General features: G+C 41.4%; 1 protein-coding gene across 4 annotated transcripts in view; it reads left to right on the top strand.

Moving 5' to 3' along the window:
* Positions 1-25,710, top strand: part of GALNT11 (polypeptide N-acetylgalactosaminyltransferase 11) — a 44,997-nt gene extending 19,287 nt beyond the window's left edge. For all 4 annotated transcript variants that reach the window (XM_056485275.1, XM_056485276.1, XM_056485277.1 and 1 more), the window contains exons 3-12: positions 540-663; positions 2,024-2,190; positions 6,444-6,569; positions 7,597-7,846; positions 10,093-10,210; positions 11,789-11,941; positions 13,112-13,330; positions 16,463-16,567; positions 22,247-22,384; positions 24,921-25,710. In XM_056485275.1, coding sequence (XP_056341250.1) covers positions 540-663; positions 2,024-2,190; positions 6,444-6,569; positions 7,597-7,846; positions 10,093-10,210; positions 11,789-11,941; positions 13,112-13,330; positions 16,463-16,567; positions 22,247-22,384; positions 24,921-25,052 — 1,532 coding nt within the window. In that variant the 3' untranslated portion in view covers positions 25,053-25,710. The remainder of the gene's footprint in view (positions 1-539; positions 664-2,023; positions 2,191-6,443; positions 6,570-7,596; positions 7,847-10,092; positions 10,211-11,788; positions 11,942-13,111; positions 13,331-16,462; positions 16,568-22,246; positions 22,385-24,920) is intronic.
* Positions 25,711-26,978: the final 1,268 nt, after the last annotated feature.

Here is a 26,978-nt window from a genome sequence, read left to right as displayed (position 1 = left end):
TCCTTGCTGTCAAAGTCACAGATGAGATAAACAGAAGTTTACAGTTCTTGCATAGCTATTCATTTTTGTTACCACGGACTTCAGAACTGCATGAAATTGGAGCTGCTATTGTGAGGATTTTTCTACCATTCTAAATGTATTTCCTCTCTCAAAAATCCAATTACAGACCCATCACCTGTAGGGATAGATGCTGATTCATTGTGTGTCAAAGTCTATCCTCTGTTGCTTGTTAGATGTTGGTTTTAGGTGATGCTAAGAATTAGAGGCCATATGAGTGAAGGGAGGCAATAAACACAATGGAGCCAGCAGTCTTTGGAAAAGGATTTAATTTTATTACAGCTGCAAGGGCTACTCATAAGTGCTGCCTGTTCATGAGAGGGAGCAGAAATAGTTGCACAAATACATGCTTTGCAAAACCAGATGGATTTTAAATAGCATAATGGCTTTTAGAAGAGGTTAAAGCATATGTTTCAATCCTTGATTTCTTTCAAATAATGTTTTTGAGCCTATTACCTGATCTTGGCATGATTCTTTTGCAGGAATGATTTTTAATGAAGAAGATCAGGAAGTGAGAGACTTGGGCTATCAGAAGCATGCTTTCAATATGCTTATCAGCAATCGACTGGGATATCACAGGGAGGTGCCTGATACAAGAGATGCAAAGTAGGTGCTGATTTTTGGAGACAACATGGTATAGTTTCATGTGCTCAATGCCTTGTTACAGCTGATGTAGTATTTAATATTTTTGGCATAACATTTCTGTCATACACTGTTCCCTCCTCATGTGTTGCTGAAGGCAGATTTTTCAGCTATTTTAACAAGAGTGCTTGAGGTTAGGATTTCTATTCTTTGGTCTTTTCTGCCTTTTTTGACTGAATATTGTTTCTGGAGATGTAATTTTTTTTTTTAGTCAACTGCTAAAGGTATGTGATAGGTTGTGCACTGGTCTGAATATTTTCTATTAAAGAATAGCTGTTTTTCTATAATCTTCCTGGTCCATATAGGGGGGGAACAACTCACCTCTGTAACAACAATAAAACCTTCCAACACTGAAAAATAAATAAACTTGCACCAATTTTTGTAGTGGCTTCTCTGATGTGGGTGAATGCAATTAATTGTACTTGCTGATTGTTTTTCCCAGAATTGAGGTCATTCCAAGTAAATGTATGCTTTTCTTCTATACTTCTGGGTTTTCATTTATACTTTCTTATTTTTATTAGATCCTCCCATGCCTGTCACCTTCATATGGCATTAATCTGTGATACTTGGCCGTATTAGAAGTAAGGATGAACTTTGAAATTAAGAAGAAAGAATGATCTTTTGCTTTGAGTGGGATTCATCTTGTAGATTAAGATGCTTAGATAACTGCTTGTTAGTCAGTTGTCTCTGCTTTTATTATAATTAGCAGAGATCCAGTCAGTGCAGTTAATGAAGCATGCAGAGCTCTTCAGCTGACGAAACACACTTGACAGCCTTAGGGTGAGCTGAACACTACTTAGACTGCACTGACAGCAGTGACTAGACTTAAGTGTCTTAATCTGCCCTCTGAATCCCAAAGTTGGTTGTGTAAATACATATTTAGCACCTGTGGAGGTTTTCTGGGATATCCAACCCTGTCTCCAGCAGCTGGCCAATGAAGCTGTGGTATTTGTGTGGGCCTCATGTCATATTTGAACTGTCTGAGCTACCTGCGGGTACTAGACTGTGTTTAGACAGCTGAAACAGGCCCTCACTATCTTCTGTTCTCTGTCTTGAGGATCTCTGGTTCTTATTCCCACCTCAGTCCAAGATATTCTGTTTTCTAACAAGCAGCAGTGTTAACTATGAGTTTGTATGATGTGGAAAGTAATTTACTGTGCTGAGCCCTCCTATAGGTGTTACACGTCTGGGCTCATTATGTTCACGTTAGGGGTGTTCCTCCTACACATTTAATGTTTGCTTGTTATTTATGAAGTTTCAGCAGTGACCCAGCTCTATGAAACCCCTCTGTAAATAGTGACAAAGACTCTGTTCCTGTTTGCAGATGCAGAGAGAAGTCCTACCCTGCTGATCTGCCCTCTGCCAGCGTGGTGATATGTTTCTACAACGAGGCGCTCTCTGCCCTGCTCCGCACAGTGCACAGCGTCCTGGACCGCACCCCTGCCCACCTCCTGCACGAAATCATCCTGGTGGATGACAACAGTGAATTGGGTGAGAGACTCTTGCAGCAATGTTACACTTCTGGGCCTTCCTGTGCTTTATTGACTGGTCAAAATAAATTGTGGAAGTCATGGTGCAAAACAAGTCTGTACTGCAGCCCATCACCAGAGTGCCAGCCAGCAGAGATGTGTGGTGTCCAGAGATGCCCAAGGTGACATCCTCTTTGCCACTGATGCCATTTTACTGATGGGCTTTGTATCATACAGGCTTTAACATTAGTAATCAGGTTTTGAAGCTAATAATCATAGAATCAAAGAGTGTTAGGGGGCTGGAAGGGACCTTAAAGATCATGTAGTCCCAATTCCTGCTGCCATGGGCAGGGAAACTTCCCACTAGACCAGGTTGATCAAGGCCCTATTTAACCTGGCCTTGTATGCTTCCAGGGATGGGGAATCCACAGCTTCCCTGGGCAACCTGTTTCAGTGTCTCACAACTTTCACGGTAAAGAATTTGTTCTTAATGTATAACCTTAATTTTCCCTCTTTCAGTTTGCACTCACTGCTTCTTATCCTGTCACGACAGTTCCCGTTGAATCCCCTCTTCAGCTTTCCTGTAGGGTTCCTTCAGATACAGGAAGGTTGCAATGAGGTCTTCACACAATCTTCTCTTCTCCAGGCTGAACAGCCCCAGCTTTCCCCTGCCTTCACAGGGGAGGTGTTCCACTCTTATCTCACCTCTTCCACATACTGAAGAGTGGAGGTCATAAGGTAGCTGTTTATAGTTTGGGTTTTCTTAGCAGTTCTTTGCTTGGGCTGCTCGGGTGCTCAGAGCAGATAACAGAGAGGCCACTGCTCGCTGTGAATGCATCTGAAAGGAGCTGGAGACACACAGACACTGCCGGCTGCAGCCTTGCCGAGGGGCTGCTGCGGCACGATGGAAACAGTGCCGTGCTTTGTACTTGCTCAGCATTTCGGACCGGCAGCGTGCTGGGGCCGGGGCTCAGCATGGCTCTCGAACAGCCTCTTGTGGCCACGCCGGGAGTGGCTGTCCCGGCTCTGGGAGCAGCCTCTGGAGGGGCAGACCCTGCAAAGTTGCTCTGCTCCTGTTGAAGGATTGCTGTTTTTTCTCTCGATTGACACACAAGGCAAAGACAGACACACAATTCAGGCATGGTCCTCCAAAAGCCTTTCATTTTGACCCTTCAAAATCCAAATGTCTGTTGAGGAATGTGTTAGCATAGCAGTTTTTGCCAGCAGGACTGTGAAAGTTCCCTAATCATCTCTCTACAAGTCCACTGCTTTTTGCATTTAAAAAAAAAAGATTTTTAGATTGTATTTTTATTTAATATATATATTTATAGCTCCCTTGGTCTCATTGTTTGGTTTCTGGTTTAAGGTCTCATTTGCTCTAAGTGACTGATTAGATATGTTCTGCTGTGGAATGGCATTCTCCTGTTATGCTGGAAGTTGGTTTCTCTGAGGCCAGATCAAATGTTGAGATACAAGAGAGAACAAAGATCAAACACTGTTCCTTGCTGATAAGAATGTGTAGTATTTAAAAGCTTGTTTTGTTTTCTGTTTTGTGCCTTGCTATAAAGTCTTGTCCAATTTGTTTTGTATTCAGAGCTTGCCTTACTTCAAAACTCAGTCTTTTGAATGTGAGGATGCATTTGATTGATGCCTGTGTTGAGGCAGTAATTCCATCACTATTCTAGTCTGTTGTTAAATTGAAGCAATTAGTGAATTTGAACCAAATTAAGTTCAAAACATTCAAGTAGATATTTTTGTCTTTGACTTCAAATGAACTTGTTCTGAAGCCAAAGGCTGGAGGAGGTATTGTTTACACAGAAATTACTGCTCTTGATGCTAATGATCCTATGTTTTTGCTGCTGCTTAATTTTAATGGATGGATTCTTACAGCAGAAGAAAGATGGGGCCTGGGTTTGGGTTGGGAACTAAGGAAATGGGTAAAAACTTTGACTGTGCTATGGATGCCATGAGCTCGGGCAGATTGCTTGATCTTTATGCCCCTTTGTTTTGTTTTTTAAAGATTGATTTTCCTTCCATTGCCTGTTTTCTGAAGTGGTGTTCTAGATGAAATAGTTCTTCACCTGCAAATATGAGAGCTGTGCTACACATCAGTGCTGTTGTGCAAGCCTTGGGCTTTTGCACCTAGTTTTGCCTCAAAAAACTTCTTGGCCTCAGTCATCAACAGTTTTACTAGCTAAGTAGGCATTGCCATGGTTCAGTTGAGCCCACTGTTGTATTTTTTTTTTCCATTCCATGAAAGGCAGGATTTCTTTTTCTGATATTTAGCCTTAACGTGTTATGTAAAAACCTGAGGATGTGTTTTGAAGGCTACTACTGGAGGCATTCTGCTGTGTAGGATGAGAGATTGAAGAACAGAAAAGGAGCCTAATGTTTGTAACTCAGTACTTTAGAATAGTTTAAAATAATAACACTCCAGATTCCCATCCTAGGGCCCATTTTGCCTTTGTTGTGTAGATATGCAAGAAGGTAATGCCTAAAGTAATTTTTGAAAACTGGCTAAAAGGGAGCAATTTTCTCTTTGGAGCAGAATTTCTCAGGTAGGCTGGATTGAAGCAAGTTTTTGGGTTATATCAGAAGTAATCAGTGTTCCCAGTGGACATGAAGGTAACACACAAAAACCCATCAACAGCAAAAACCCCAAAATGTGTCTGAGACAATCCTGCCTGTTAAGAATGATCTGTGGTATGGGCACAGTTGCCAGCAGAATGCCATTTTGTGTGGGTCAAAACTCTACTGGCCCTTACATTCTGCTGCTCAAGCCAACATGCCTGTGGACCTGGTGTGGATGTGACATACTTTCCTTTTCTTTTTTTTTCCTTTTCTCTTTTAGAAGTTTGCAGATGTGGAATTTTCCTTGTTTATTTGCCTCTTCAATATGATAACTGAGCTTTTCTTCTTTGTGCTGGCCCATTGTTTCTGTAGGTGTATACTGTTCTTCTCTTGCTATAATGAATCAGGTGAAGAATGGTTCAAGAGCTCATTTTATTTTAGGTTTGCAAATCTGTCCTGCTTGTTTGGGTATCTCATTTGGGTAGCACTTCAGAGATTAGTTAATAAATTTTCTAGGAGATTTTATCTGAAAACATCTTCACTGTTGTCTCTGGCATATGGTATCATTATTCCAGACCAGGGTAGAGAATTCCTGTGACCCAAATGAATTCTATCTCTATCTCCCCAGAGAGTTTCTGTTGTCCTAGAGTATTCTCTGGCATCATATTTGCTGTGTGTTACCTGCTCACTTCTGATCCATCATGTTTCCTTGCAGTGCAAAGGCTGAAATCTTAACATTTGGAATTGCATCTGGAATCTCCTGCCTGAAAGTTCTTATTCCTCCTTAAGGTTACACCTCTGACTTCCACATATTTTCCATTGGCATTTAATCTTGTTAACAGCAACTTTGATGTTTGAGCTGACATTCATCAGAATAATGTTTATTTTGGCATATCCTCTGATGAAAGTCTGTCTGCCTCTCTATACCAAGGCTCTCTATGAAGTCTCAGTTGGGTTTTTGTTTTTCTTTCTCATTTTATATTTCTCTTTATTGCTCCATAAACTTATTAACTTCTGCTTTTCCATTACTTCAGTCTTTATGTGTCCATCTTTTCGTCAGTAGTTCTGCTTTAATGTTAGAAGCCACTGTCCTTGGGTGAAAGAAGTGTTGTTACTCTTAAAATTGCCATTGATGTTAGCTAAGTTACAGTAGTGCCCATAGACTCCAGTGAACTCTGCACTCCTTCAAAAGCACAGGCTTCCCAGCAGAATCTTTGATCCTTTTGAGTTTTAGAAAAGCAACCAGCTGTGAGCAAGTTATACGTGGTAACTGTTGTTCTGTCAGTTAAGCAAGCACAGATAATATAAGGTGTCTTCCTGCTTCTTTTGAAAGGTGTCAGCATTTGTTTTCATGTATGGAATGTAGTAATTTAAATCATTTGCCTGCGTGAAGTGTTTATTGTTGCATCTGTTGCAAATGGCAGTCACCATGAGAAGAATTTGGAAATGTGTTTCTTTGAACAGCATTTTTTTTTTTTTGAGTCTAGTAGTTCCAGTTAACTTGAGTAATGTGCTAAAGGCATTGGAGAGGAATGTAGGATGTGGGAGGACTGTCCTCATGAAACTCGTGGTTTGAAGCTATGCAGTGTCAGGATAACATTTTGTTCAAGATTTTGGCCATTTTTGAGTTAAATGTATTGAGATTTTAAACAAAGCTTTCAGAATTTCTCTCCTGTTGTTGAACTTGTGTTTTCCTTTTTTCAGCTGACTTGAAAAAAGACTTGAGTGAATATGTTAAAACTCAGCTTCCCAAAACCACAAAATTAGTAAGAAATGAGAAGAGGGAAGGCTTGATCAGAGGAAGGATGGTTGGAGCCTCTCATGCCACAGGTACACTTGCTTTTTTCTCTTTTCCTTGCATACTTTGATGATAAGCTGATTGGGTGACTTTTCTTTTTGTGTGCAGTTTTTCAAATATTGGATGTTTGACCCGTGGTTACTTTAGCTCCCTGAAGGGGCTCTGCATATCATGCCACACTCTAAGCTATACAGCTTAGCATTATCCCAATTTTTTTCCCTGCACTATCTCAAATGATAACTGCAAATTTGCATCCAAATTTGAGTGAGAGTTGAGTTGAACTTGAGATACTGAGTGTCTCAGCTGTTGATGTATTTTTTTTTTCTGGAGACATTTGCTTTCAATAAAATGAGGCACTTTTTTAGAATGGGTGTGTGAAATTGTGAAACAAAACCAGTTTTGTGCTCTAAAAAAGTAACTAATTTTATTGAAAGTTATGAACACAAGTTATCATCATCCCAAATCTTCCCATGCACTGTATCTCAAACAATGACTGCAGTGTTAGTGAGACAATGTAGCGTTTTTCCTATTTTTGCCCTGAAAGAATGTGTTTTCAGTTAAATTCTCTGGCATCTGAGAAAGTGTGTGCTACTTTCTTAAATAAATTTAAATGGCAGATAAATCTCTTAATTGGTGTTTACTCATTGGCATTGTAGTGGTATAATCCAGAGAGAAGATTATGCTTGCATTTTCCAAGCTGTGCTAAAATTCATTTCAGTTAGTGCAATTTTAAGTAATTTTATTCCTCTTCTGAACTGCAGGAGTTCCATGCCCAGCCAAATACTGTCTGTGGGGTGACTTGTTATATTTGCATGTTTCTAAGTTGTTTTCTTTAAAGCTGTTTTCCCATCTCTTCCATGTTATTCTAGTGTTACATAAATTTTATGTTGTGTCATAAAGATGCTGATGCCTTTTTAGACCAACTGAACATGAGGGCAAATCATAGATTTCTGTTCTTACTGACTGTGGCAGGTAGTCTCCATGTAAATTGCCAAGTATTGCTGCATTGCATGTTTGTGTTCCATGGCACTGTGGATCTTTGCTTTGTGTGCTCTGCAGGGAAGGTGCTGGTGTTCCTGGACAGTCACTGTGAGGTGAACGAGCTGTGGCTGCAGCCTCTGCTGGCTCCCATCAGGGAGGATCGCAGGACTGTGGTGTGCCCCGTGATCGACATCATCAGCGCCGACACCCTCACCTACAGCTCCTCCCCCGTCGTGCGGGGCGGCTTTAACTGGGGCCTGCACTTCAAATGGGACCTCGTGCCTTTGGCAGAGCTGGAAGGACCCGAGGGAGCCACTGCTCCCATCAAGTAAGGGTCCTGTGGTGAGAAGCTCTTGTAACAAGGAAGGGTCAGGAGCACTTCCTAAGCAGTCAGGAGTATTCTCTGGCTGTGCAGGTTTAGGAGCAGGTGCCTAACCTCTCAAATATCTGACTGTTTATTTCACTTAGTTTTGGTTCCTATTCCCTATTTCTATTTCACTTTAATTTCTTGCATTTAATCATGAATTAGATATATCTGTTTTATTAGGTCAGGAAAGCAGGCTTCTAGAAAATGCTTATAAAATAGCAGCGTTTGCTGAAAGCAAAATTCTGAGGGATCTTATGGTAGTCTGTATTAAATCTGTCCAATAATTTCACTTTTGAGCTGTGCATTGATGTTTGTTTCCAGTCTGTTGATGTGCTTGGCTTAATGATAGTTTTGATGAGTAGCCTGCACAAGCTATATAATATCTGTGATGAAATGCTAAAGAATTTCTGGATTTGGAAAATCTGTTTGTGATAATAGGAATTTGTTTTTGCAGTCTTTTGAGAGTTGTTTTGAAACAAAAGTCTCAGTAGAGCTCAACACTGGGACTTGAAAGTTGCCTTCCTTATCTTTTAATCATTGATGGCTGTGTGACATGTACAGAACTGGCAATATCTGGTTCTAGTGGAAGTGTAGCTGATGTAAAGTGGTGTCAGCAGGCACTTTTATTAGGACCAGACATTTATGGTTCAGACACAAGAATAGAACTGTCCCAAGTGAATCCTTTCATGAAAAGAATCAGAGCTGCAAAGTCAAGAAGCAAATCACAGCAAAGCAAGAAGTTCACTGGGTTTTTTCCTAGTTGCAGGTATCAGTCTCAGTACAGCAATCAGGTTTGTCAGGTGAAGAAACATCCCCTTTTTTACAAACTGACTCCTTGTGGATAAGATTTGCTAAGTGAATCAGAAAATGGATGTGTTTTTTCATTTCTTTCTCATTCGCTTTTCTTGGTCTGTAAATGAAGAGCATTTCTGCTGCCACAAACAGTTCCAGCACAAGGTTCTCTGCTGTCATCTGACAGCTCTGCATTTGGCCTTCCTATGTTTCCCCATCCCAAGATTTTGTCTGAGAAGCCAGGAAAATTACTAAGTTATTTAACAGTTTGACTGGCTTTTTTGGAGAGTGTTACTGTGGCAGTTTCTGAACCTGGAATGAAGGACAGACTGAAAAAAACTGAGTGGTGAATCAGCATCAAGTGTTAAAATCCTTATTCTTTTAAGAGCTGTTCTCACATTTAATTTGGTCAGTGGCTGAAGGTTAGCTGTGTTCAACACTGTGGTTGCATTCCTTCAGCTAACTCTTATGAAAAAATCCTAAGCTAAAAAGACAAAGAACTTCATAGTTAAACAAGTGTAATAATGTGAAAAGATTACCTTTTCTGAGTATGGAAGTGATTTTTCCTACTTAAAGATCTCTGCCTGCTTTGAAAAGGAGCCTAGATTGCTATTTAACCTTGAAAATGGCTTTCCATCTGACAGAAAATATTGCATTTTAGAGACTTTCCACAATGAAATATTTTGGTGTCAGAGGGTGAAAATTGAGAGCAACCTTTCAACCCAGTTTTTAAGGTGACAGAAACTGTAGTGGAAATTTATGTGAGAACATGTAAGAAAATCTTGACCTAGGCTTGGTTTCATCACAGGAGTTTTTTGCAAGGATGGGAAAAAGCCTTTTTCCAGCCCATTGGATGTTCCAACTATGATATCATGTTTTTATGTAGTGTTTTTGTTCTGTTATACTCTTGTAGGTCATCCACATATTCCAGTGTTGTGACACAGTTGGAATTCCATCTAGAGACTGAACAGTGCTCATATGCAGATTTTTACAGAACACATTCTAGTAGTATACAGACAAGGTGAAAAACTGGGAAATGCCAGAGGGACCATCTGTATAAATACACAAACTGTAAATAACTTGCCAGTAAACTGATAATTGAGTCAGTGATGAAACAAAGCTGCCTCTGGCATTTCTTGTTCCTCTTTCTCTGCCCTATTCCTTTTCTTCAAGTTTACCAGGTGAAGAAATATGATTTGTAGGTATTGGAATAGTGGAAGATCACAAATATCACTTACAGATCTGTTTCTGAAAATGTTTTGAGACTAGAACTGATGTCTAAGTGACTGAATGATTTGTAGTATGTCTGTTTATAAATTTGGACTTTGGGACCAGCAGATTCAGCAAAAATTACTGTGAGGAGTTTTTTTCCTCTCTCTAACAGAAAATGAACTTCTTTCCATGTATCTTTTTAGGTCACCCACCATGGCTGGAGGGCTGTTTGCCATGGATCGTGAGTACTTCAATGAGCTTGGGCAGTATGACAGTGGCATGGACATCTGGGGAGGGGAAAACCTGGAAATTTCTTTTCGGGTAATCAGAGAATTCACAACTCTGAAATTGAATGTTTGTGGCTTTTTCTTGGTTTGGTGGTAGAGCATTTCATAATAGCTGTAAAGAAGCGTAGGAAAAGAAGAATTATGCAAGTTTTTGAAATTAATTTATGAGCAATGTCTAATGAATTTCACAAGTTGATTAGAGATGTGTGACTCACATAGAGAGTAATATTGTGAAGATGTAAGCTTAGTATATTTCCTTGGCCAGTTCAGCCTCCTGTTTGAGGACCTGGAAATGTAAAGTTTTCTGTAACTAAATTGAGAGTCATGTAGAGGAGTCATCTTGCTTGGAAAAATGAGAAAATCATAATCAGAAAATCTGAAAATTGTGCTACACTAGGTTTCGTGTAATTTCTCTCATCTTCCCTGTCACTCCACTGAAAGAAAAACAACTTACTGTGCTTAATGTCATGCTTATGTCTTTACTTTTGTAAAGGTTTGACAAGAGTCTGCCTGAAAATTATATGCTATCATGACAGATATGTAAAGGGGATTAAAAGGTGAAGGCATAAAAAAACCAAACCAACTTAAACCAGACACATAACCTCCAAAACTTTAGAAAATCTGTCAAATAGAGAAATCAAGATTAAAGTTCAAAAATAAGAATTGGAATTTCATACATTTGAGTGACTTTAAAGGAGTGTGTACTGAATAAATAAAATCTTTCAATTTTTAGTATAAATGTAATTATTAGGTATCTGAGTAGAAGTGTGTGGAGTGTGAGGAGATTATTGTTATTTTGTAATACATTTTCAATAAAAAGGGCTTTGAAAAATTGGAGCAGATTCAGAGAATTTAGAGCTTCTGGAAGTCCCTGTCTCTCTGGGGGAGAGTTGGAAAGAAGTTGAGTCTTTATCTTGTCATGAAGGAGTTTTAAAAGTGACTTGATTATAAACTGCGAATGTGGGAAGAACATATTAGTCTAGAAAAGGGGCAGTGCTGGTAATTTGCTGGAAGATGAAGTCAAAAAAGAAGTTTTAAAAAAATAAATGGAAGTAGAGTGTAAATAAAATGTAGATCCCTGGTGCCACAAAGACTCCTAAATGTAGCGTCTGAATGGGAACAATGTGTCAGAGTTCCCCTGTCGTAACAGAAACAGCTCTGTCCAGTACGTCTCCATACGTAGTTGAAAAGCTCTCCAGTCTCCCTTGATAACAAAGACTGCTCTTTGTCATCTGTCACAGAATTGTGGACAATTTTCATGCAGGTAAATGAATTTAGGTAACTTAATCTGCAGGATGAGTCCTAGCCCATATATCCCAGTCTTTTCTGATAGGTTGTTAGAGCAAAACATTTTAGAAAATTTTCTGTTTGTCTCTTGTAAGCCTTGATGTGTTTTGTGAAAAGTGTGGTTATATGAGAAAATAGTCTTTTGAAACATGGAGATCTAAAAATGTCATTTGTTGGAAAACATGACATGAAGGCCAGCACTGCTGACACTAATCCTGCATAATGTATAACCCTACCTGGGTATCCCTTGAAGAAGGGGAGAAGTTAGTGAGCAATATGAACAATAAGTGAGCGATCTGAGCATGTTCTATTTTTTTATGGACAGATCTGGATGTGTGGTGGCAGACTTCTGATCATCCCCTGCTCCAGGGTGGGACACATTTTCCGTAAGAGGCGTCCCTATGGCTCACCTGGGGGACAGGACACTATGGCTCATAACTCACTGAGGCTGGCACATGTATGGATGGATGAATACAAGGTAAGAGACAGTTCTAGGTCATGAAATAAGGTTATTAAGTGGCTGTTAACTGGCTTGTTTGTCACTGTGTCACACTGGGATCTGTTATGCCTCTGATAGGGTTTTCCTTCTGTAGTCTGAGCTCCTAATGTCAGTTCTGATAGGAATTTCTAAATTTTGTAGAATTGCCATTTAGCTTTTGAGTGCTCAGGTCTCCTCCTTGTTACTTTACTGCCTTCAGGAGATTGAGTTTTATGCCTTTTTAGTGCAGTAAAAGGTGCAAATACAATGCCTTTTCTGTGGGCTCTGTAAATCTATCTGGAATTAAATGCTAAAAGAGGATTTTTTTCTAGTTTTAGCAGTAGTATTTGTGCCATGTTGTACATTCATGAGTTCCTGTTTGTCCCCATTGTCTCTCCATTGGAGTCAAACACACATGAGGTTGGGTTGGAATCTTAATCTATCTTTACCTAACCTGTAAGATTCTGAGTATCATCATAAAATAGAATGTGAAAAAAATAACACTGTGGGAGCCTTTTTAGAGATGATGCAGATGAATGGAAAGAACTGGGCTTCCCAGAAAGCCCAGGTGACAGTTCTGATTATTCACATGAATGAGGTGTGGTCCCCCTGAACTCTGTGATATTAGTCCCGTTTATAGGTCTGTTTGGAATTGTTTTACCCTGATAATTTGTAGAGTTGGAAGGCTGGAAACTGTGCAAGACAAAACACACTGGAATCCCACAACAACGAAAGCAATCCATTGAACAATCAAAATAATTTCAAGAAACTTTTGTCAGACGAGGCTGCTGATGATACATGCATCTGTTTTTTACTTACTGACTTTGGGATGCCTGTATTGTCAGTGGAATAAAGTCAGGGGTCAGGGGCTGATTTGTTTCTTCCTCAAGTTGGTATCTAAAAAAGATCAGCGCATTTGTACCCAAGAATTATCTTCATCTAAAAAACCCCTTAGTTTGAAGGATTGGCTTAGAGTTAGGCAAGATTAAATCTCACTTCCTGTGACAATCCAAGCATTGCAATTTCCTACTGCCAGTTTCAAACCTAGTGGATGAAAGCGCTGGCAAAATGAAATTAAATTTTGGGAGTTCTGGAAACAGGAAAGAAATTGGGAATCAGTAATATGAAATTCTTCTCCCCTTTTCCCCAACCTGTTTCTCTTAAATACAGGAGCAGTATTTTGCTTTGAGACCTGAGCTGAGGATGAGGAGCTATGGAAATATCACTGACCGAGTGGAACTGAGGAAGAGATTGAACTGCAAGTCATTTAAGTGGTATTTAGATAACATCTACCCTGAGATGCAAATATCTGGGCCCAATGCCAAAGCTCCACAGCCAGTTTTTATTAATAGGGCACAGAAACGACCAAAAATAATCCAGCGTGGAAGGGTAAGAGAACCTTAAATATATATAATTCTGGTGTGTTAATTATTGTGAGAATTTTTTCTTAAAGATTGGCTCAAATACAACAAAAATAGTCTGTTTCCATAGTTTTGCAAAAGCTTGAAAATAGCAGGATTTTTGTCAAATCAGTTCCAGTCTGATCTATATTTCAGGTCATCTTTAGATTAGATACTGTTCCATGAGGTTTCTTACCTCGAAGCTCTGAGTTAAGAGGTTTTGCTGTCTTTAGAATATGTTTACATGCCGGTTGGTTCTGAAGATGGATTTGGATAGAGAGAAATTTGGCCTCAAATATTCATGCTCTGTTGGTTTATGATAAGAGTACAGTGTAATTAATTTCCGAACTCATTGCTTTTATTGCTAATTTTCTGCAAAGGTGAACATTTGCATCTGAGTCTTTCTAGTCTTGGCTGTTAGTTAATGAACAAAAAATGAGTTTTTCTTATCTCTTTTTTCTTCAAAGTAGAAGTGAAGAGAATTTTTTTTCTGTTTTCTTGAAGGAAATCATGATTAAATTCATGCCTTAGTTGTGACACCTTTGCTTATGGGTTTGTATGCAGGCAGAGTAACCAGACAGTTGCATCCACTCTTTTCAGGGTCAAATTCACTTGATGTGTGCTTTTTATGCTTCCCAAAAATAATGGATAGTTTCAAACCTGGGACGCCTTTCTCAGTGTATTCTCTGTGGAAGAGAATACTCTGGAATAAACTGCTTCATGTGCACACAGACTGTGGTTAGCAGGTCCCCTTTTAGCTCAGTAGTTGGAAGCATTTAGTTGTGATGTCCCTACAGGGGACACAGGCTGCAGTAGCTGCTGACAATTGCTGGTTATGCAAGAAGTGAGTCAGGAGGACCTGTGTTAATGCAGGACCTATTGACACCATTAGATTTTTTGCTTGGAAGCAGCTGTCTGGGAATTCTCAATTTGTGCAGTATTTTATAGCAATATCCTGGCCAAACTGTGAATTAGTTGTGGTTTCCCTGAATAAAACTGATACAATGGGCTGATCTCACTAGTTGTTGGATGTTACACCCCTAGTCAGACCTTTTTTTCTCCTTTAAAAAAATTAATAGCTTTCTGCTTTCATTCAGGCAGAAATTTAACTGAGGAATTGTTGATGTTGGAGAGAGCTACTTGAAGGATCTGAATATCTCAGCAACACTTAAGGTTAAATCTTCCCAGCAGTTATTTACCATGGTTTAATTTTGAGAAAAACTTTGTGCACCCCTTAAGAAATGGGGAAAAGCAACAGAAAAATGCAGTTCCTTGGCTTGGTTCTCTGGGGTTCAAGAATTATACCCAGCATTGTATGAGAGAGTCAGCTTTGGCTCTGATGGTTGTATAAACTATTTCCAGATGCCTGCAAGGAACAGAATGATCAGCCAATGTCACCACTGCGTGCCAGACTCTTTAGGATTTGGGAGGAATTGCTCCAAATCTCAGTTTATTCTCAAAAACTAATTGAGCCACAGATAAGTGGTGGTTTGACAGCTGGGAAGAAATGTAATGATCACAAATGGTTGCAGCTGTTACCAGTGTTATCCAATGCTGGCCATCATGGCCAATAAAAAAAAGGACAAAAATCATACAAAACTCATGTACTCTGTGGTTTAAAAGCCTTCTGTTGAGTGAGGAATGATGAAGATGAGATCTGTGCTAGATCTAGGATGTAAGAAAATGTTACTCAGAATGTTTTATGTAATTTATTTTAGATGTGTGCATGGAATAGGAGAGACATGGTGCACTCAAGGCGATTGTTGATGTGCCTTGGGACAGCTATTTCCAGAAATGGTGTTTAATGAAAAATATTACTTGGTATTTGTGCTAATTGTTCCCATCATGTGACCGAGCAGTTTGTTCCTTTTATTACTGGAAGTGTATTTTGGTTTCTAAAAATTTGTAGAGTCAATAGCAATGCCAGGACAGCTATGGATGTCTTCATAATTAAGTTCAGCTGCCTAGTTAATCAGCCTGGCCTGGAGTTCATGACACTAAATTCTTTTTTCCTCTACATCCAGCTCCAGATTGGAAATAAGTATTTTTAATGTGGGTTTCAGATCTGAGGCCCTGCCATCTCTCAGCTCGTAGTGTACTGGCTGTGTTTGCTGCCTGAAGAGCCTGATCCCCACCACATCAGGGGAAGAAAAATAATCAGGCTGAAAAGAAGCAGTCTGCTGGTCAGCAGTTAGTTCAGAGCATGTGTGTAATTTAAAACCAGAATTAGAGGTGTTTTGTCTCCCTGAGTACCTCTGTGGGGATACCTCAAGATCTTAACGATTTTTTGATTCTTGAAATAGAACAACCTTAATTTTGTACAGCAGAAAATCCCATGGATGTCACTTAGGGTGGGCATCATTGTTCAAATCAAGAGAGATTGCCAGCTTGCTGAGAGCCTCCTTGTTTGCTTTGATGGTAGGTGCTTACAGCTCTGTGTCAGAGGATGGGCTTCTGACCTGAATTCAGTCCTCTGATGCACCATTCCCTAAATCAGACTAGGTGGGGCATTAGAGCAAAAATAGTATTTGGATATTTGTAAAATGTTCTCTTCCTCCCTGATCTGTCAGTAAAATACCATAGCTGATAACAGTGGCTTTTCAGTTATCTAAATGCTCTTGAAAATCAATTTGAAAACAACATCAATCTCTAAAGTTATTTTTATTTCAGTAATTCCTTCTCCTTTCTCAGGGAGGTGGTCCTGTTCCATGAAGAGAAGCTCTAGGAGATTTATGTTTAAGCTAAGCAGTAGTAAAATGCAGTTTTTACAGTAGAGTCAATATTCCTGAGCAGAATTTGTGGGGTCTCAGACTTCCATGGAGAGTGAAGAGAGGGCAAAGAACCTTGACAGAGTAGAGCCAGCATGTGCTGAGCCAGGATGTGTGTACTGCACTTGTACCAGAAAGAGAAATCTTGATATAATTAGAAAGCAAATTGGAACTGTTTAATGCAGTTTTTTCCTACAAATTTTCTGAGAAACAGAATGGTATTTTAAAAGGGAAGATTTTTTTAATTACTGGGAGAGTTGGCTGAGTTTTTTTGAGCACTAGGGATCTGGGGCTTTGAGCACACTGAGATCTAGGGCTGTGTTTTGCTCTGACTAACTGTTTTCCTTTTATAGCTGTATCACCTCCAAACCAACAAATGCCTGGTTGCCCAGGGCCACCCAAGTCAGAAAGGAGGCCTGGTGGTTGTTCGGGAATGTGACTACAGTGATCAGAACCAGGTATGAGATTCCAAATCACACTGAATAGTGATTCCTGTCTTTAAATGACCAGTATGTTTTCCTGCTGGCAAAGTGCAGTGCTGTGCCATCTCATCAGCAGACAAGCTGTTTACAGAGGATCATTCAAACCTTGGGGCTGGCCAAGGACACTGTGGAGCTCCTACTAATGTGCTGTTTGGATATTATCATCTCCTGTCTTTATGGCATGAATCTCAGTATTTGGCTGAAGGCTGCCCTAAAGTGGCTCCTGATGGGTTCATAATCCATTGATTGGCACTTCAGAATTTGTAGCAGGTCTTTCAGTTGGTTCCTCATACTGGAATTTAAAGCAGCCCTTTTCTGCCCTGCTGGTGTTTGTGTATTGTACAACCAGTCCTCTGCTGCTGGAGTGGCTGCAGTTTGGGTTAAATGAATGATTTGTTGTTAAGTAAAAGGAATTCAGAAGATTCTTTGGCTACAGGTGAATTGCTGATCTGGTGATTATGTAGGGTTAGATGTGAAAACCTAATGAGAATTTTTGTATTACTACATGAAGCCTTTGCTGTTTCACTTCTTTCAGGTGACAGAAATGCAGGACATGGATAAAAAGTCTCCAGGACAGAAAGATCTTCAGCTAATGCCATAAAGGCTTACATAGCTAAGAACTACTCTGAGAACATTATGATTTGGGAGCCCATGGGACCCAATTCTAAAAGCTAGATTGGATCTAAAGAGAGAAGTAATTAAAGGCACAATAAATGGAGCATGGGATGTAAAGCAGCATAGCTTTAGTGAAGGTGGGATGTGCTGGACTAAATTGGTGCCCTGTGACATGGGCAGCAGTTTTCAGGGTATGGAAAGGTATGAAGGTATTTTCAGCAGTGGAGGCAGAGTGATCTGTGACAGTCCCAGCAAAATGCTGTGTGCTTTGTCACCTCATGGGACTTTCTGCCTTCTACTTGTGGCCTCACCAGCTGAGTGTGGCAGAGGAAGACAGAGGGGTGTTTGCAGTTCTCTGGATAAATGTAGCTGGCTCTTGGCACGTGGCCTTCAGGTTCCAGTTGTCAGACAGGAGCAAGTACAAGTACATCCTTGTACTTCACGTGTGGAGCACTGAGAAATCATCACTGTGACCAAATTGTAAGTTCCTGTGTTAAAGGTAGATTAATTAAGGCTGGAATGGGAATGGAGGTTCTTCTATTTGATCCATTCCATGAGCTGTAAGACAGCCAGCAAGTAAGCCAGCTGTAAGACAGCAAATATAAGTGTAATAAGAACTTATGGGCACCATCATAACCAAGTGATTGTACATTTGCAGTGCCAAAGCTGCCGTGCTGCTTTCTGAGTCATTCTGTCTTTGGGTGAGAAAGCCTGGGCATGATGTCCACACAGTTATGCTTCCCTTCTCCTTGCTGCAATATTTCTCATAATGAAGTGCCACATGCCTGAAGGAAAAATTGTTGGTTTTCCATATCAAAACTTTTTTTAATCCAGGAAAACAAACTTCAGTTATCCCTTTGGTGCTGAGAAAGACAAATCTGTGTCCTGATTGTTGATCTTTGGCTTCTTTTCTCATTAATCTGGTTTACTAGTGGTAAATTTAGCAATTGGTTCCCATAAAAAACTGGCTGTGCTATCTTCTTTCACAATGATTTTGTTCTCCAACCAAGTATGTCAACCAACACTGTTTTTCTGCTATTAGACTTATTTTGTTCTCCTAATAAATCCCAAGAGTGCATTCAGCCAACTTGCTGTCATAACCTCTTGAACAATCTTGCTATAGATATGTGAGAACAACGTAGAGAAAGATGACACTTACTTAGCAGCTTCTGCTTGTAAAAATAGCAAGAAACATCCTGACTATTGGAAGCTTTTAACTGTTGTTTCATTCAACTTGGCATTTTCAGCTGGTTTTGCTCTAGAATTATCTATTTTATGCCTTTATCCTAGGAAAAAGCCCTGTGTTTGTCTGGTGAATGCATGTGAGAGCTGACCAGCCTCTGAACTCATGGGACTGGGCTTAAAAGCAATTCTGCTTCGCCTTTGGTTTATGCTTGCTTTGTTTTCTCTAGCCTTCATGGCTGCTAAGGAATTTAAATTTCTCATTTAACTTGGATGTGAAAGAAATAACATATATTCTGTATCTTTAAACTGTATTAGCATTAGGGACAATCCTTTTCATTGTAGTTGACTTTGATGGTCATCATTAAGTAGAGTTGAAAATTAGTCAAGCACATCACACTGTCCTGTTTTCTCAGGCTTGACATGACTGACATTCAGTTTGTATTTTTGTTATAGAAAGAAAATAATAAGGCAAGTGGTTCTTGTACCTAGAAAATATATTAAAAGTTATGTCTAAGTTATAATGAAAACTAGGATTCTTCATTAACTGTAATAGAAACAGTGTAGGATAATTCTGGGAATTGAACAGAAAATTAGGAATAAGTAATGAAAATCTTGTTAGAAACAGCACAAGTGGAAGAGGTGATGGGATCTTATAGAACAGAGGTTTGAAGTGACAGAAGAGGCATCTGTGCTCTGGACCTTGAAAAAATGTACTCAAGCACAGGATTTAAAGTCTGTTAACATTCCTGTAGCACTTAATAAATATAAGAATATGTTCTTTACAAGCTGTTCATGACTCAGAAACTATGTTGTTCCCATATGCAATTCTTCTTAAATCTCTAGATCATGGCTATTAATTAGCTTTTCTGACACAGCACATGTCTGGAGTGAGTGTGAAGATGTGCAGATTCAGTCTTGCTGCTTTTCTATATGCTATTGAAGGCACAATTCTTTGGTTCCTCTAATGTTTGTGCTGAAGCATCAGTGGCACACTGAACTGTGGAGCAGAGGGCACATACCTGCTTTGGAGTGACCCTCAGGAGGATGTTGGGTTTTCAGAGTAGCAATAGCTTCAAACAGTGATTACAGCCCACCATCAAACCTGGCTGTTTGTGGTGATTGTTACACACTGTTTGGTACTGTGATGCCATGGCTATCCATAATAACAGGAGCTGAAGTATCTGCAGATGGATGTGATGGTGCAAATGGCTGGGCACATCTCTTCCTTAGGGCTGAGGCAGGTTTTTTGTGCTCTTAGGTGAATTTTTATCTTTTGCAAACCATCTGACAGCATAATATAGCCATGTCAGGCTAAGCAACAGATTGTAACTGATGGAAGTACTACAATACTCCATGGGACATGGCAGGGATTTTCTTTCAGACAAAGGGCTGTTTCTGCAGTAGTTACTGTCTTGTATTTCCTGAAAATTTTCAATGTATTTTGCTAGTACTAATGAAATTTCAGATCAGATAAAAATGTGTATCCACAAAGCTTTGCCAGTTGGCCAGCCATGCCTTTTGCTGCACTCTACTGCTCTCTGAAAGCCAAAGGGTAGGCAGATGTTTCCTGGCTTATTTCATATCATTTTGAAATTCAGGAGAAGGCTGTGGGATTTGTCTGAGTCACATGGATGAAGTAAAGTCCTAGGAAGCCTCAGTCTTAAATCTGTGAATATCTTAAATTACATTTTGAGGGATCTGGATTAAACATCCAGTTGTTCCTAAGCTGCACCGATGTAAAAGAAGTTTAGACTAACAGTGCTCATACTTTGGACCTCCCACCATTTATTTTGTCCACAAGATCTACTGTAGCACATGCTGTGCACCTCCCTGAAGGTGTCCATGTACCTTTAATGAACCTGTTGCCTGTGTTGAGTGGCAGGGAGAAAAAGCTGCTAGAAAGAGACCAGTCCTACAGCATTCACCAAATTAAGTATTTTATTTAACTGCAAACATAATAAATGTTGTTATGGAGAGGGGATTTTTCCATAACATCTGCCATTTAGGTTTTATTTGAAAACAGAAATTATTCATTATACTCTAATTGCATCTCATTGGTTTTGTTTGACACCAGTGAAAATGGCCAGTGACTTTCCCAGTGACTACTTTTTTTGGAGTAGATCATTGCCATGTGTCTCTGGGGGACAGCAGTTTAAGGGGCTGCTTTCCTGAGTGTGGGAACAGGACACAATCCCAGTTTTGGAAGCCAAAGCCTTCACATGATGTGACTCTGCTAGTTAGGAAGTGCATGCAGGTTGAAAATATTCTGCACCTCTGTTGCCTCCTTTTTTATTAATAGATTAGATTTTTTATGGTTGGGTTTGTTTGTTGTTTTTTCGGTTTTTTTTTTGGTTTTTTTTTTAAGAAAATACATAGGTGGATAAGGGAGCTCTCAGAAATAAGACATAAATCCTGGGAAGGCACCTTTCTGCTTATAGACTTTAGATACTGTGCTGCCTGCCAGGAGTTTTTTTCCTGTTGTTCCTGACAGCTTTTAGCAACAAGAGCTGAACATTATCCTTTCAGAAATTTGCAGAAAATTTAGTTAATAATTTTTGGAGTATGCTAAGGCTTGCAATTGTATAACAAAGAAACCTCATGGGGTGGCTTTGCTTTCCCAGTGCTTGAATCTGTTTATAATCTGCAAGTTCATAGTGATACTCTAATCTGGATTTGGAAACAAATTTGGGCTTATTTTTCCTCTTTCCTTTGTTTTCTACACTAAACACATAATTAGTTTGAAATTAATTTTTGCTGTCTTGTGTAAGCCTTTCAGGAGAAGTATCACACTGGATTTAACCACTGTCTTGTGTTCTTTGCCGTTACTCAGCTTTTGATTATAGATCTGTTCTCTGTGTCACTGCAGTCTTTTCTCCATTCTTACCAGTTCATTTCTTGTTTGGATTTGGCTCCATCATTATTCCTGCAATAGTAATTCTCTCTGGCAAGTCCTGCCATTTCTCCATTCTCTCCTCCCTCTTTAATCTTGCCATGCTTTCTTTTCCATGACAGGGTTTAAAAAAAGAGAGTATTTTAGAAGGCACAAAATGCTTGAGGTTGGGACAAATTTTAATGTGATCCCTGCACTTCTTCCAAGGAGGCCTTCCTTGTGTTATGGTGGTCACTGTAATAATGAGCTATGTGCTTTCCAATCATGTTCTCCAACTGAGGCTGTGTCCCAAATCCCAGCACCTTCCAAAAGGCTGGTTTTAGTTTCATAGGCCAAAAAAGAGACAAATCAAAATTTATGTGCCTGACTTTTCTGCCTGGAGTTAGATATTCCATACTCTGACTGGGAAACTCATGCAGACTTAATGGTTAAAAAAAAATTGCACAGTGGGCGTGGCAAGTGCAGCACTGAGCGGTGAGAAATGGGACCAGGGCTGGAACCGGAGCACACCACAAGAACTGTGTGTGTCAGTATGTCCTCCAGGGACAGGTATGAGTGGCTCAGCTCCTCTTGTTCACAGGCTCACAAGTTGGTGGAAAGGGACTTGCCTTGCTCAACATCCCCAGAGGCTGGGAAGTGCTGTCCAGCTGCCCTGTGAATGCCAGGGCTCCATTCTGCATTTGCTGCTTGTTGGAGCTGACAGTGGTTTTCAGTGTGATCAGAGAAACTCTTCTGTCTTGTAAATTCAGGAACACAATTGCAGTTGAAGCTGCAAATATGAACCAGTGCATTCCTGCTTCATGCTGGTGGGCCCCAGAGAAGGGGCTGCATTCAATTCTCACCACTCACTTCAAGGCCTACCTCTGATGTCCAGATATTGAAGCATCTCCTCTGTAGGTGAACAAAAGATTTAAGGAAACTGCTCTGAAACATTGCCATGAATGTCCTTCTGTCTTCTCTTCCAGGTCTGGATTTACAATGAGGATCATGAGCTGATTTTAAATAATCTGCTTTGCTTGGATGTTTCGGAAACTCGCTCATCCGATCCCCCTCGTCTCATGAAATGCCACGGCTCCGGTGGCTCACAGCAGTGGACATTTGGGGTAAGTGAGAGGCTGCCATATGGCACATTACTTGTCATCAGTGTCTCAGTCAAGGACAGTAGCACTAACAGGACATCAGGGTTCAGTTTAATTGTGGCTAAACCTCAGATGTATCAAGGCAGTTGCACTGTACTGGGCCCAGTCCATGGTTCAAGCAGCCTGTACAGAAGTTGCACAAGGCTTTGATAGCTGCATTTCAGTCTTATTAAGACTTTTGCTGGGTTCTGGGACATGCAGGCCCTTTGCAACATAGAAAGGTTTCTGCAGCTCCACTGAGCCTTTTTTCTGCCAGTCACAGGCACCCACAGCATTGTAGCTCATCTGGGATATGCCAGAGAGAACAAAATCCACCTCAGAGATTTGTTGTGTTGTATTTGCAGGCCTGGGAGACAGGAGTCGTCCATGTGGTGATTCCTGCTTAGTGCTTGAAGAAGCACAGGGCATAGAAGTTGCTTCTGCCCTGTAATTGATCTCATTAGTTTAACTGTTAAATCCTGTAGTGGCCAATTCCACAAAACTGAGCCAGTGCTGCTCACACATGGAATTTGTCTCCTGGGTGTTCACTCAGAGGCTTCCCCTCACATGATCTCAGCCTAGCAGAGAGTCTGTAGCACCAACATGGTTGAACAAAGGGAGGAAGAGCCCTGCCAGCACTGCCGAAGGTGCCTCCAGCACAGCTCTGCACAGCTTGTCTCAGGTTCATACCATGCTGCTTGCTGGCAGCTCGAGTTCCCAAGGGAGTCCTACAAGTCCTGTTGCAGCCCAGGATGGTGTGAAGATAGAGGCAGATACAGTGTGAGCCCAGGGCTGTGTGTCTGATACTTGCACTAGCACTGCCAGAGCTGCCAGGGGCAGTGGAAACAATGATCTGAACAATTCTTCTGAGCAGAGGTTATTGAAGGTTCTGCAGCTTGTGTTAGCAGGCAGGATTTTACAGAGTGAGGGAATGGCCACTGCCATTGGGTGCATGTGGCTGCTGGTGATGCCTCTAGCAGGGGTGGACAACCTGCACTTCATGTATGACATGTAGGCTTCGAGCTGGCCATGGCCACTGTGGGTGTGGGAGGTTGGTCTGTAACAGGGTCACACTGGTGCTCAGCAGTGATCCACAAGAGAAGAAAGCAAGTCAAATACTAGGATTGATAAGGGAGGGAATAGAAACTGAAGCAGGAAAATGTCAGCACACCATGGCAGTTTGTACTGCACGTGCTCGTCCCCTCCTCTGAGGAAGACTGAATTAGGGCTGAAGAAGGCTCAGAGGGCCATGAAAAGGCAAATGGAAGTTATGGGACACCTTTCCCATAAGGAATATGGTGCTGGCTAGGACCCTTTAGATACCAAGTGTTTTGGAACAAGGGGAAATCCATTGAGTGAGTCATTGATAGAGGGAAATATTAACTGCACTGTCAGTTGTGGTACAAGACTTGAACTAGGGGGATATTTTGGAAGTAGTGTTGTGTTTTTTTACCATGTCCTCCTGCATCACTGGGCATCTGGTTGTTGCCATAAGCAGTGACAGAGCCTGGCATGGCTGTTCTTGTATCTGCTCCCTCTGTGTAGTGTTATGAGGAGAGCAGGAGGTACCTGCCCATGGGAGCTGCTGGGGCTGTGCAGACAGCACTTTCCAGACAGCTGCAACAGGCTGTTAGTAGAGGACATGGCACAGTCCTCTAAATGTAATAAAAGGTTAGGATCTGTCTCCTTGTCACTCTTGGCTGGAGTTTGGCCTTGCCCTGGCTATGGGCACCCACCATGCACGAGGATGTCACAATGTGTGGGTGCTGAAGGCAGTGGCACTGCTGAGGTGTGGTCAGATGCAGAACAGGGACCTCTGTTCAGTCTGGAGAAGAGAGACTTCCAGGGAAACCTTACTGCATCCTTGCAGTGCCTATGGGGGCTACAGGAGAACTGGAGGGGGATTTTTTGTAAGAGCATGGAGTAGTAAGACAAGGGGGGGATAGCTTTAAACTGACACAGGGCAAGTTTAGGTTAGAAATTAGGAAGGAATTTTTTGCTGTGAGGGTGGTGTGATGCTGGAACAGGTTGCTCAGAGAAGCTGTGGATGCCCCATCCCTAGAAATGTTCATGGCAAAGTTGTATGGGGCTTGGAGCAACCTGATCTGGTGGAAGGTGTCCCTGCCCCATGGCAGGGACCTAAATGATCTTTAAGGTCCCTCCCAACCCAAACCATTCTAGGATTCTACAACCTGTCTGTGGCCACTGCAGCCTTGTGGGCTCTCTCTTTGCTGGATGCTGTTTGATCATCCCTCCTCATTAAAAAAACTGTGGTATAAACAAAATCCCAACTGGGGGCCTGTGAGGACATGAGAGCCTTTGTTTCAAAGTCTGGGTGTGGTTCTGGGGTGTGCTGGACTCTTCTGCTGCTGTGGGTCTGGTGTGTCGGGGAGGCTGCTGAAAGGCTCATATGTCAGGAAGGAGCATCCCCTCCCCTTGGGCACCACTTTCAGCTCCAGTTTGACAATGGAGAACAGAAGTTTCAGTAAATAAATCCCATTTGTCTTTCTGTCTGCTGTAGAAAAACAACCGCCTGTACCAGGTCTCTGTGGGGCAGTGCCTGAAGGTGGTGGATCCCCTGAGCCACAAGGGCTACGTCACCGTGGCCATCTGCGACGGGTCCCTTCCGCAGCAGTGGCACTTTGAGAGCTGAGGCAGCCAGGAGGTGGCTGAGGAGAGTTCAGCTGAGCCCTGGTTCCCCTTCAGCCACCATCTGCAGTCACTCTGGAGGGTTTTGTGCAGAGCTCTTGGCTGCTACCCCTGGCACAAGCATGGAAGGAGCTGTGGAAATGCCCTGCCCTGGGAGCTGAGCGTGGGAAGGTCCAGGTGGTCACTGCTCCCTGGGCACACACTGAGAGCAGCAGCCCCACTGCACGAAGAAGTGAAATTTATCATCAATTCCTTGGATGATTCTGGATTATTGGACTGGTTTTAAGTAAGAGAAATCATTAGAGCAATGTAATTTAAAGAGTGAGATGAGATTTCAGCTTTGTGGATCTTCTAAATGACAGTGACGGAAAGAAGTCCTTGGCTATTTCATGTGCAGTATCTCAATAATTTACGTTTCTAGTATGAGTTTACTGGCCAAAATTATTTTACTTTTTCTGGAAAATATTTTTATTCCCTTTCATCTTCTGATAATTGTCATTTGTAATATTTAAATTTAGTTCTTTTAATTTTAGGACATTTCATGTAGTTTAAGTTCTTTGCTGTCATTTGTCACCTCATATTTAAAACAAAGTAACTATTGCAAAGTCTATTTTGATGACTCATGACAGTAGCTGCATTTAAAATAAAGTATTGTTTTTTTATTAATTTGTATGGCCTTACTCTTTGTAGCTGTTGGCCCAGAAAACACCAACTTAGATACTGATGCAAATTAATGTTGGATCTTTGCTTGTTTTCACTCCTTTTCTCCTCACATCTTGGAAGCCTTGACAGATAATTTCTGGGTTTTTTCTCCACTTCTCTGTTTTCATTTATTTTACTATTTCTTTGACTTCCTGCCTCAGCTTCTTCAGTGTGTGGAAGCTCCTGCAGAAGAGAAAAGCTGCTCTTAACGAGTGTATTTTTTGTTAGCGCCGTTATTGGCCTTGTTTGCCACTCCACAGCGACCTGGGAACGTGCAGCTCGGATCTTGGAAGTGCCAGGACAGCCTTGCCCTTCCACTTGGGCAGCAGAAACATTCTCCAACTGCACAAATACTACAGCATCTACTTACTGAGCTTTTGGGCAGCGTGAAGCAAATGATGATAATGCTGGAGTAACTACAGACCCACATCTTTCTGCAGAGAGGAGATTCACTTGTGTTTGGGCCTTCAGCCACCTGCCAGCACCTGGGAGAAAAGCAGGAGGATGCAAAGGAGCAGGTAAGAGTGGCCTGGCCACAAGGCAGCTGCTCTGCCTCATCCTCTAGTCCTGGAGGGAGTGAGCCCCTGGCAGGGAGAACCAGGTACCAGGGTTTAAAAAGCAGAACTACTTGGCTGAAGTGGAAGTTCTTCCAGATAAAGTATTACAATGGGAGTAATTAAGTTAGACACCAGCCAACACCAGCCAACCAACAACCTTCATATCAACCCCAGTCCCCATGGTCAGCTGAGCCTGCGCTGTGCTTTGCTCAGGGGCACCTGGAGTCTTGCCCTCAGTTCCCAGGAGACTCCTGCAGTCAGGCAGGGCTTGCAGGTCTGGAACATGGTGTCAGCTGGGTGTCAGTGAACCCTTCCACTGGCAGCCTGGGTGCTTGCTGTGTGTGAAACTCCAGTCTGCTGGGGTGAAGCTGGGCTGCAGCTTCAGTTATGGCTGGCTCATTCACCCTGACTGCAGCAGGTGCTGGCACAGCTGCTCCCAGCCGTGTGCAGGGCTTTTCTGTGACACTGGTGGTGGCAAAGCCTTGCTCGGCCTTTTCTTCTGTTGCCTTTATGTTGTCTTTTTAAAAAAACAGTAAAAAAATCAGAAAACCCAAACAAATCCTCAAGCAGGGAGAGCAGCTTACTTTATTTACAGTCTGTTGCCACAGAGAATTTCTGACCTTTGGCTCCCAGTGGGGAGAGGTGGAGGCTGCTGTCACCAGGAGCAGTGC

This window comes from Oenanthe melanoleuca, chromosome 2 (assembly GCF_029582105.1).
Source record: "Oenanthe melanoleuca isolate GR-GAL-2019-014 chromosome 2, OMel1.0, whole genome shotgun sequence".
In the NCBI taxonomy this organism is placed as follows: Eukaryota; Metazoa; Chordata; class Aves; order Passeriformes; family Muscicapidae; genus Oenanthe; species Oenanthe melanoleuca.
Note: the sequence above shows the minus strand (reverse complement) of the source record. Positions and strands in the feature narration are given on the sequence as shown.